Here is a 10,530-nt window from a genome sequence, read left to right on the forward strand (position 1 = left end):
CCAGCCCGGGGCTCCCTGGCTGGGCCTGTCCCACGCCCCTCACTGCAGGAAATGCTCCCTTTCAGCCCAGGCATTGGCTGCTAATGAGCAGATTTGCAGCCATTTAGAGAAATTATGGTGGCAGTTGGCAGCTAATAGTCCCCATAATTTTTCCCTGTGGCTGAAATGGGCCTATAACTGGCTGGGAGTGTGGGTGCTGCAGGAATGCGTCAGAGCAGACGCACTCAGTGCTGGAGCAGCCAGAATGTCACCCTTCCCTGCACCTGTCACGGCCCACACCTGGAACTTTGGGGAGGCAGCCACAGGAGGGGAGGCTGAGGGAGCTGGGGGGGCTCAGCCTGGAGGAAAGGAGGCTCAGGGGGGACCTTCTGACTCTGGAGCTCCCTGACAGGAGGGGGGAGCCGGGGGGGGATCGGGCTCTGCTCCCAGGGAACAGGGACAGGAGGAGAGGGAACGGCCTCAGCTGTGCCAGGGGAGGCTCAGGTTGGACAGCAGGAGGAATTTCTTCATGGAAAGGGTGGTCAGGACTTGGCAGGGGCTGCCCAGGGAGGTTTGGAGTGCCCAGCCCTGGAGGTGTCCCAGGAAGATCTCAGTGCTCTGGGCTGGGGGACAAGGTGGGGATGGGGCATAGGGGGGATCCGTGGGCTGGGAGGGCTTTTCCAGCCTGGCTGATGCGCTGACTGTGTCGTGCTCTGCCCACAGCCCCACCTGGCCGTCGGGAGCAATGACTACTACATCTCGGTGTACTCGGTGGAGAAGCGGATCAGATAACGGCGGAGCCGAGCGGGCCCGGGGCGGGGCCTCCCTGTACATAGTGAAATCATCGACTTGAATGTTTCGTGTTGGCTGCTGCTGCACCCCATAACTTGAACATTTGTTTTTCTGACTTAGCTACTGATGGGTTTGACAAGGGGAAGAGACAATCTCCTTTTTTTTGTTTTTGTTTTGTTTCGTTTTCCAGCTATATCCTCTAAAAGCTACAGAAAAGGAACATTTATTTTTGTTTCCAGTGGTTGGCTTCTCTGTCAGAAACACGGCTCCTGAGCTTGGAAGGACTTGGATGAGGCAACACCCTTGAGAAGGGTCTTGTTTTAGTCTTTGTTCCTTGTTTTGCTGGAGCGTAGGTTGCTCCAAGGACTAAGTCAGGACTCACCTACAGCTCCACAGGACCCTCCCACTGCTGCCAACCCTGTGCCAAACAGAATTCCTGGGACAGGGCAGCGAGACCTGAGCTGTCTGCCTGCATGGGATGTACCTGCTCCTGCACTGCTGAGCAGGGCAAGGGAGGCAGAGAAGTGTCTCCTCTGCATGAACCTCCTCCTCCCTCCCTGCAGCGTCCTCTCCACTGGAAGCAAGGACAGAAGGTGACCTGGTGGCCTGAGGAGGCAGGAATCCTGGGGGAAGAGGCTCAAGGAGATGACAAGAGCAGGGCAGGATGCCCCACACCGTAAGGCTGCACATGAGGAAGAAGAGGGAAGGAAGAGAATGAAGATCTCCAGCGTCCCACCAAGCCTGGAGCAAGTCACTTGTGTCACCACATTCCACCAAGCCCACGGTGCTGGTGGGGAGTCTGGGACACCTTGGCACTGTCCCTCCTGCTGCCACTGTCCTTCTGCCCACAGGGAGCTCCACGGACACGCCTGGTCCCCTGGGAGCTGTGCCCAGGCAGCGAGGGAGGCTCCAGGGCCGGTCTATGAGCTGGTGGTCACCGGGGTGGGGGTGAGGGTCTGGAACTTGCAGCTGCACACACGGTGTGGCCACGGCTGTGGCTCTGTCCCTGTGGAACTGGGCGTGGAACCACCTGGGCTGAGCACGAGAGAATCACTAAGGAGGGGAAGACAGCAGGTCACCTGCTTTGAGCACAGCACCTTTGTCCCAGCTACCCAGGGAAAGCCTGCTCCGTCTTCCACACCTTCCATGTCTCAATAATGAATGTTTTTGTCCCTTGGGATCCGTGCAGGGTCTGGAAATGGGTGTGGGAAGGGGGAGGCAAAGCCAAAGGACAGAATTCCTTCCAGAGGTGGGATGTCCCTGGCTGAGAGCAGAACTCGCTCTGTGCAAAACTGACTGTGGAACCTGCGAGGTCCAGAGATTCCCAAGGTTTCCTTCCAGCCAGTCTCATGGGATCTGCAGGCTCCCAGCAAACAGCCAGCCATGGTGAAGGAAATACTAGTGAGGGAAGGGGTGAGAAACCTTCTGTCCCTGTGCTGACGGTGACTTCACCTCTGCCACACCCCCTGTGGTGTGTCTGACCTGTCACTGCTGCTTCTGCCCCTCTCGTGTTCCTGTGTGTGCTGAGGCACCTGGGCCAGGGACAGGGAGGTGGCCTGGTGGCCATCCCGAGGTGCCACACACACGTCAGGACTCGGGCTTGGGAGAGGCTCCTCGAACCAGGGCCGGGCGCCGGGTCCTCACCGAGCACCGTCCCCGTGTCAGGGAGGCCAAGGGCCACGTCACAGGATGATGAATCAAAGGCTTTAAACTTAAAAACTACCTAAAAATCCACTTTTAAGTTACCCAAAGTTAATTATGGTCTAACAGAGCTGTGCCTCTTCCCGCCCCGCTCCCGCGCTGCTCCGGCGGGACGAGTCCCCTCCAGGGGGGAGCCAGAGTTTGGGATCACACGTAACCCATTAACATTCACAGCTTCAAAAACAATAGATTTTTAACTTCTATCAGTGTATTTGTTAAAGGAACAGGGAATACCTGGCGAAAGGGGGAGGTGCGTGGTGGGAGCCGCTGCTCCCGCTGGGCTCCGGTGCAGCCCCACATCCAGGATGGGGGATTTTAAGGAACTCGGGCTCTTGAGCTTTCTCCTGAGCGTGTGTGGGCTGTGCTTCCACAGATCTGATGCAGAGATTCAATCATGGAGTTTAACCAAGGATCTGGAGAGTGTCCTACCTTAAAAGTTCACTTATCTCTATTTATTTTACAAAAATAAAATTTAAAAAAAAAAATATATAAAAAACCCCACACGATTGTAATGTGAGAGTAAAACAATTACAGACAAATAAATGGTTAATAAAAAATAAATGCAGAAACACTTCCTGGTGTGAAGATCCTTTCCTGGGGCAGGGGCAGCTGTGACCCAGGAAGGAGCTGACTTGTATTTGGGGTGCTGGGCTCCAGGTGTTTTCCCCATGGAAGAGGCCAGTTACAGGGGGAGGAGTTGGGAGGCAGACACTTGTCCCAGCCCAGGAGCAGCAGGAACAGGGTGATCCCACTGTGCAGCTCTGCAGAGCCCAAATCCTGCTCTGGAGTGCTGGCTGCAGCCCAGAGAAATGAACTGGATTGGATATGAGGGGAAAATTCCTTCCTGAAAGCCCTGGCACAGCTGCCCAGGGCAGGGGTGGAGTGACCATTCCTGGAGGGATTTAACGGCAGTGGCACTTGGGACATGGGTCAGTGGTGGCCTTGCCAGTGCTGGGGGATCAGTTGGACGTGATGGTCTCAGAGGGCTTTTCCAACCTGAACAATTCCATGATTCTGTGAAAGAATTCAGTGTTGCCCCTCCAGCACCCCATTCCCTATACCTGCTATTCTGTGTGTTCCACATCTCCTATAGATCCCCCATCCCCTATATCCCCCCATTCCCTGTTCCCTCTATCCCATATCCCCCATATCCCATATCCCTGTATCCCATATCCCCATATCCCATATCCCCTATCCCCTATCCCATATCCCATATCCCCATATCCCCGTATCCCATATCCCCATATCCCACATCCCTATATCCCATTCCCGCCGTTCCCACAGCGCCCCCCAGCGCCCCCGCTCCGCCGGCGCTGCGCGTTGTGCGGGGCCGGGCCCTGCGCGGCCGCCGTCGGGGGCGGGCCGGGCCGGGCCGGGGCTGGAGCGGCCATGGGGAACCTGTTCGGGCGGAAACGGCGGAGCCGCGTCACGGAGCAGGACCGGGCCGTGCTGGTGAGGGGGGACCGGGCCGTGCTGGGGAGGGGGGACCGGGCCGTGCTGGTGAGGGGGGACCGGGCCGTGCTGGGGAGGGGGACCGGCCAGTGCTGGGGAGGGGGACGGATCGGGCCGTGCTGGTGAGGGGGACCGGGCCATGCTAGTGAGGGGGACCGGGCCGTGCTGGGGAGAGCGGGGGCACCGGGCCGTGCTGGTGAGGGGGACGGGCGGGACTGGGCCGTGCTGGGGAGGGGGACGGGACCGGGCCGTGCTGGTGAGGGGGACGGGCAGGACCGGGCCGTGCTGGGGAGGGGGGACCGGGCCGTGCTGGGGAGAGCGGGGGGACCGGGCCGTGCTGGTGCCACCGGGGAGAGCCCGGGTGTGAGGGCGGCGGGGCCGGCGCTGGTTCGGGGGCTGCCGGATCCGCCAAGGCTCTAGCTGTGACCGTGTCCGTCCCTCTGTCCGTCCCTCTGTCCGTCTCCCTCTCTGCCCCCCTGTCCGCCCCTCTCCTCTGCAGCAACTGAAGCAGCAGCGGGACAAGCTGCGGCAGTACCAGAAGAGGCTGAGCCTGGGCCTGGAGCGGGAGCGGGCGCTGGCCCGGCAGCTGCTCAAGGATGGCAAGAAAGAGTGAGGGGGGAAGGGTCACCAGGGGGGCGAGGGCCGGGGGAGCGTCAGTGCCGAGTCCAGGGTGTCCCTGGGAAGGAAACCTCCCTGGAGTGATGTTTTATCATAAAATCATGGCATGGTTTGGGTTGGGAGGGGCCTTAAAGCTCATCCATTTCCACCCCTGCCCTGGGCAGGGACACCTCACACTATCCCAGCTTGTTCCAAACCCTGTCCAGCCTGGCCTTGGACACTCCCAGGGATCCAGGGGCAGCCACAGCTTCTCTGGGCAACCTGTGCCAGGGCCTGCCCACCCTCCCAGCCAAGAATTTCTCCCCAGTACCCAGTTTGCTCATCCTTGCTCTTCACAGGAGCAGCCCAGTTACACTGCACCTGGCTTGAGTTGCACAGAACAAACGTGGTTTTTCGTTGGGGTTCTTTCAGCCTTTATTTGGTTTCCCCTGTGCTGAGTTTTCCTCCCTCTGTGTCCCTCAGGAAGGCCATGCTGCTGCTGAAGAAGAAACGATACCAGGAGCAACTCCTGGATAAAACAGAGAACCAGATCAGCAACCTGGAGCGGATGGTGAGCCAGGGCCTTGGTCTGTGCTCCTGGGTGGGCCTTCCCCTGGATCCTCTGGAATTCCATTTCAACTGCCAGTCCTGGCAGTTAAATAGGTGTCTTGTGAATTACTAAAATGTTGCTCACAGTGCGAGTGGCTGCACTGGAGACTTCCTTGGGCTTGTCTCGGGACTGTCATGTCAGAACTGGATGTGTTGGGGTTTGGGGAGGCCTCAGCTGAGACTGGCAGCTGGAAAATGAGGTGAAATCGGTTCAAGGGCTGCTGGACGTGCTCGTGGAGCTGCCTGTGCCGAGCTCTTTGTGTGGATAATTTTTACTGCTGGTGTAGCTAATCCTCTGTCCAGTACAGAAAGGGCTCAACTGATTCCTCCTTGCAGCTTCTCTGGGGTCCCAGCAGATGGGAACCACAGAATCATGGAATTACCTTGGCTGGAAAAGCCCCTTGAGACCATCGAGCCCAGCTGTTCCCCAGCACTGCCAAGGCCACCACTGTCCCCAAGTGCCACACCCACACGGCTGTTAAATCCCCCCAGAAATGGGGACTGCCCTCTGCCCTGAGCAGCCTGTGCCAGTGCCTGGCCCAAGTGTGACAGGGTCTTCCCTTTCTGCTTCCCATTCCAGGTCCAGGACATTGAGTTCACCCAGATTGAAATGAAGGTCATTGAGGGCCTGAAAGTGGGCAACGAGTGTCTGAACAAGATGCACCAGGTACGTGGGGCTGGGGCAGCTCAGCACCTGTGCCCAGGAGGGCCTGGCTGGAGCTGCCTCCCTGCAGGCCTCACCCACGCCTGGACTTTGGCTCTTCCCTTCAGGTGATGTCCATAGAAGAAGTAGAAAGAATAATAGGAGAAACCCAGGATGCTGTGGAGTACCAGAGGGTACGTGCGGCTGCGTGAGGAGTTGGGAGCAGACTCTGCCTGCTCTGCAGAGTTCCTTGGATGTGCACTGTGCTCCCAGCCCTATTTAAGAGCCATCAGAGTGAGAATTAACTCTCTTTCCTTCTCTCCCACAGCAAATAGACGAGCTCCTGGCTGGCAGCCTGACTGAGGAGGATGAAGATGCCATTCTAGAAGAGTTAAATACTATTACTCAGGTAGGATTGGTGTTCTTGTGATTCTAATCCACACTTTCAGGAAGTTGGTTGTAATAGGAGATAAAGTGGGATAAAGGAGGTGCCAGGTGTGTCACATGTTGTCTTTCACATCCTTGCAGGAACAGTTGGAGCTTCCAGAAGTTCCTTTGGAGCCGCTCCCAGAGAAGATCCCAGGTACGCTCTCTCTGCAGCTTTGGTTTCCACACAATAGCCTGGGACCCTCTCCCAGTGTAAGTGTTGTCCCAGAAAACGGGGAGGAGTCCCAGCTCCCTGGTGTGAGCCCTGTTCAGGGGGCTGGGCCAGCTGCCCCCTCACTGTGCTGGCAGATCCAGCTGAGCCCTCACCCCGACAGGACCCGAGGCTCCGGTCCCTGTTCCTCTGGCATCGGGTCCTTCCCTCCAGGAGTTTCCCTCTGTGACATCTGCTGTGCTTGTCACGCTCTGTCCCTGCTCTGAGGCAGCCACCTGCCTTGAGACACCTTGTTGCACTGTGAATCTCCACGAGGAATTCCTGCCCTGCTTGTCGCAGGCAAGACCCTCCCACAGCACTCAGGCTGGTCCCCTGCAAGTCATGACAAGGCAGGGACAGTTGTTTTGTGGATGTTGGATTCACCCTGCACGACACTGGATCTCACCGAGGCTTCTGAGGCCTCGTAGCTCTTCTCGGCTCGTGTCCCGGGGATTTGGAAGCAGCTGGGTGAGGATCACTGCAGTCCCACAGCTCCAGGAGTGCTGGAGCACGAGCTGCGCACAACTGATGGTTCAGGAGAGTCTGCCCCTGAATGGTGCAAAACCTCAGCGGATGAGTTTTGTGGGAATTCGGCTGGGAGGTGGGAGAGAGCCCACGAAGGAGGTGACCAGACGGGCTCTGGTGGCTCTGCCTGGCGAGGAAGGAGCTCACACAGGTGTCTGTCCATGCTGAGATGCTGAAAACTCAGACTGATGACTCTTCTCCTGGGGCAGCAGAACCCCGAGCCATCACTCACAGAAGCTGGGCCTCTCTGCTTGTGCAAACAGGAGCTGGAAGAAGCCATTTCCTCCGTGTGAAATCTGCCCAGGAGCAGTCTGGGATGTGGGGAATGGGGCTGGTGTCTTTGGTGCTTGTTTACTCGTAAAGAGGGCTCAGGTGTCATCGCTGTGTGATGGCAGGAGCCAAGCAAGACACTACCTGGCCCTGTGGCTGCAGCTGTCTGAGCCCCGTGGTGCCAGATCCAAGGGGTCAGGGGAAGAGCTGGACTTAGCCCTGCGCTCCAGAAAAGGCTCCTGCCCTGGCTCTGTGTCACTGGGCTGGTGGCTCCCTGGGTTGGGTGTGCTCTGAAACTGTTTGAATTCTTCAGGTGCTGTGGGAAAGGGCCACACTGGGAATGTGGGATTGTTTACAACCAACTTCTCTTAGTTCAGGTGCTGTGCAAGCGTTTGCTGCTCTGCAGAATGGATTCTGAGCCCTGGATCCTCCTCAGGAGATGGCTGCAGGGTATTTACATTCTCTGTTTCTGTAACAAGTTTCTTTTCCTTCCACAGAAGCGTCACCCGTCAAGAACAGGCCAAAGCCAGAGCTGGTGGCAGCATCTTAACTCCCAGAGCTGGGGATTCCCCCACGAAACTTTACCGAGGACAGTTTGCCCTCCCAGCGTGTGCTGGGAACAGGCAATGCCTTGGCAGATCCCAGCTGTGCTGGGCGGATTGTGGAGCGGGATTCCCTGCGCAGGGTGGGGAGCCCCGGCTGATTATCGCTCTTGTATCAAGATTATTTTCTAGTGCTTTCTTTTTTTGTAACTTAAATTCTAAACTCACTCAACTGCGCTGTCTCGGGATTAAACAGCAACTCTAAAACTTCCAAAGCCAAATTTTAATCTGTAGGTTTGATTTTGGAGGCCAATCTGCCTTTGCTCTGACGGAAGTCCCAGGAAATCCCACCCTCGGAGCGATGGTGTTTGTGCTGGGCTTGAGCTGGGCGAGCACAAGCCCTCCAGACCACGCTGTAGTCTCTGTCCCTCTCTGTCCCTTCACTTTTCCTCTCCTGATTCTGCCTGTGGATGGGCTGCTGTGTCCCTTGGCCTGCTGTAGGTTGGGCCGAGCTCCTGCAGGCAGCGACACGTCGTGCTACGGGCTGGAAACGGTTCTGTCTCGTGTAAAACCAGCTTGAGGGTGTTTGATTTGGGCCAAGTTCAGCCTGTTTGCTTGGCTCTGCACTTGCTGGCAGCGGTTCTGGTCGGGGAAGAGCCTGATTTCGTGTGAGTGAAGAGCTGGCCTTGGTCACGGCTCAGATCCTGCTCCGGGAGCCCCGCGGTGCTGAGTGAGACCTGGGCTGGCAGGAATCTCTTAAAATGCCAGCAAGGAGCCTTCTGCCAGTGTTGAGAGCCAGGATTCCTGCCTCGTTGGCTCTGCTCCATCGTCAGGAGTTCACCTTTGTGACATTGAGATGGACTGAGATGGACTCTGCTCCCGCTCTCGGCTCCTGGGGGACGATTCCTCGCGGGCTCAGGGACGGGAAGGTCAGGCTGGGATGAACGTGAGGCTCGTGCTGTACCAGACACGAGGCCCGAAGCTTCACAGATCAACAGATCACAGATCAAAGACTCTGCTGCAGGAGTAGCTCGAGGGAGCCCCATCCCCTGGGGCCCACCCTGCGGAGGACAGTCGGAGCCCACTGTGGAGGGGTGTGACACCAGGTCACACGGATGATGAAGGGTCTGGAACACTGCCTGGCCAGGTGGCGGGCAGATTTAGCTGCTCTTGGAAGCAAGCTCACCTGCCAGCTTGCAGATGCTCTTCAGGACACTGCAGATCTTTATTTATTACGTTCTTGAAGCCACGACCCTTAATCTGCATTTCTGTGATAGCAGCAGAAGGACCAGAGGGTCCTTGGAGACTTTTGGAGGCTGTCGTTGGGTTGTGGGATCTGGTGCTAGACAACAAGTGATCCCAGAGACTCTGCTGCTCCCCTGTGGTGCTGGGCCAGCAGCAGCTCTGGGCTGAGTCGTGTTCTCCGTGTCCTCTCCGTTATGTTCCAAAGACTGGCCGGGGCATCCTCATCCTCCTCGTGTCCTCCAGGCAGTGAGTACCTTGGAGCCACCCTGTTTCCAATCCCTCTCTCCTGATTAATGTTCCCCAATAACCCTGGGCCCAGAGCCCTCGTGTTTACCCCAGTGCAGTGCTGGTGAACCACCCGCTGTCTGTGGGGCTGGGCGGGGGTTTGGGTGACCCCAGAGCCTGTGCTGTCACCCCAGCCAGGGCTGGAACAGCCAGACCCTGCTCCCAGCCCTCCCGAGGAGAGGCTGTGTCCTGCTCTGCTCCGGTGGTTTGTTTTCTCTACTCGGTCCTGGCTGTGCTGCAACGCAGCCTGTTCCCACCAGAGAGAGCCTTGGATCCATTTCTGGGCAACGTTTTCCCTTCAGGGCTCCTGCAGCCGGTTGCCAGCCTGATGTCGGGTTGTTTAACGTGACCCTAATGGATTTGGATTCCTAGGAATGAGAACTGGGCTCTCCCAGGATGGTCCCCGGGGGATCTGGCCTGGGAGCATGGCTATTGCTGTGGGATTGGCATCACCCCAGGTGAGGGGGGAGAGGGACGAGGGGGAGGAGAAGTGCAGAGCCTCTGCTCCAGTTTGCTTTCTCATGAACGTCCTGGCAGCAGGAGAGACGTGAGCCAACCATCCCCAGGGCAGCTGCAGCGAGGCCGGGCCAGGTCCCGGTGGCTGCTCCCGGGTGGAAGCAGGTGCAGAGAGGGAGGGCTGGTGCTGAAGGGGTTGATGCAGCTCCTGCCATTTGGTGGTCTAACAGGAAAGTTTGGAGCAGATTGGCTGCAGCTTCCTCTGCTAATCCCTGCCCCAAACAGCTTGTGCTGGATCTCCTTGGGAGGAAGAGCCGGGAGCGGGCTGTGACCTCTGTGCTGTGCTGTGACAATAAACTGGTTCCAATGGTTTCACCAGCTCTTGTTCCAGCCTCGTGTTTTCACAGCGAATGTTTTGGATGAGCAGGAGTTGCTTTCCTCCACCCTCACCTCTCCACTCCCTGCTCCTGGGAGAGATGTGGGCAGGAATTTCAGAGCAGGCTCCGTGTGTAACAGAAACAATCCTGTTTGCCTGGATGGCCCAGGGAGGCTCGGGTGGCACTGACAGCACTGTGACAGTCCTGGCACAGCCCCGAGCCAGGTACAGGTGAGCTGGAGGGATTTTTGAGAGCCTCTGCTGTATCTAGGTGTGATTTTGGGGTTGTCCTGTGCAGAGCCAGGAGTCAGACTTAATGATCCTCGTGGGTCCCTTCCAATTGTGAATATTCCATGATTCTATTGTTGCTGCAAAGGTGGAGCAGCCCCTGCCCATGTCACAGCACTGTGCCTGCCTGTCC

The 10,530-nt window shown here is 57.6% G+C and overlaps 2 protein-coding genes across 5 annotated transcripts in view; both read left to right on the forward strand.

The window, feature by feature from the left end:
• Nucleotides 1-3,043, forward strand: part of RPTOR (regulatory associated protein of MTOR complex 1) — a 98,647-nt gene extending 95,604 nt beyond the window's left edge. For all 4 annotated transcript variants that reach the window (XM_050319476.1, XM_050319478.1, XM_050319475.1 and 1 more), the window contains one exon: nucleotides 703-3,043. In XM_050319476.1, the coding sequence (XP_050175433.1) occupies nucleotides 703-771 (69 nt within the window). In that variant the 3' untranslated portion in view covers nucleotides 772-3,043. The remainder of the gene's footprint in view (nucleotides 1-702) is intronic.
• A 789-nt stretch (nucleotides 3,044-3,832) lies between these two features.
• CHMP6 (charged multivesicular body protein 6) lies at nucleotides 3,833-10,111 on the forward strand. Its single transcript, XM_050319492.1, has 8 exons — nucleotides 3,833-3,924; nucleotides 4,424-4,533; nucleotides 5,005-5,092; nucleotides 5,711-5,797; nucleotides 5,902-5,967; nucleotides 6,102-6,182; nucleotides 6,302-6,356; nucleotides 7,703-10,111. Exons 1-8 carry the CDS (start codon nucleotides 3,862-3,864, stop codon nucleotides 7,753-7,755), a joined length of 603 nt encoding a protein of 200 aa, XP_050175449.1. The 5' UTR covers nucleotides 3,833-3,861; the 3' UTR covers nucleotides 7,756-10,111.
• Nucleotides 10,112-10,530: the final 419 nt, after the last annotated feature.

The sequence above is a fragment of the Myiozetetes cayanensis genome, unplaced genomic scaffold (assembly GCF_022539395.1).
Source record: "Myiozetetes cayanensis isolate MyiCay16 unplaced genomic scaffold, myiCay2020 scf22, whole genome shotgun sequence".
Classification (NCBI taxonomy): Eukaryota; Metazoa; Chordata; class Aves; order Passeriformes; family Tyrannidae; genus Myiozetetes; species Myiozetetes cayanensis.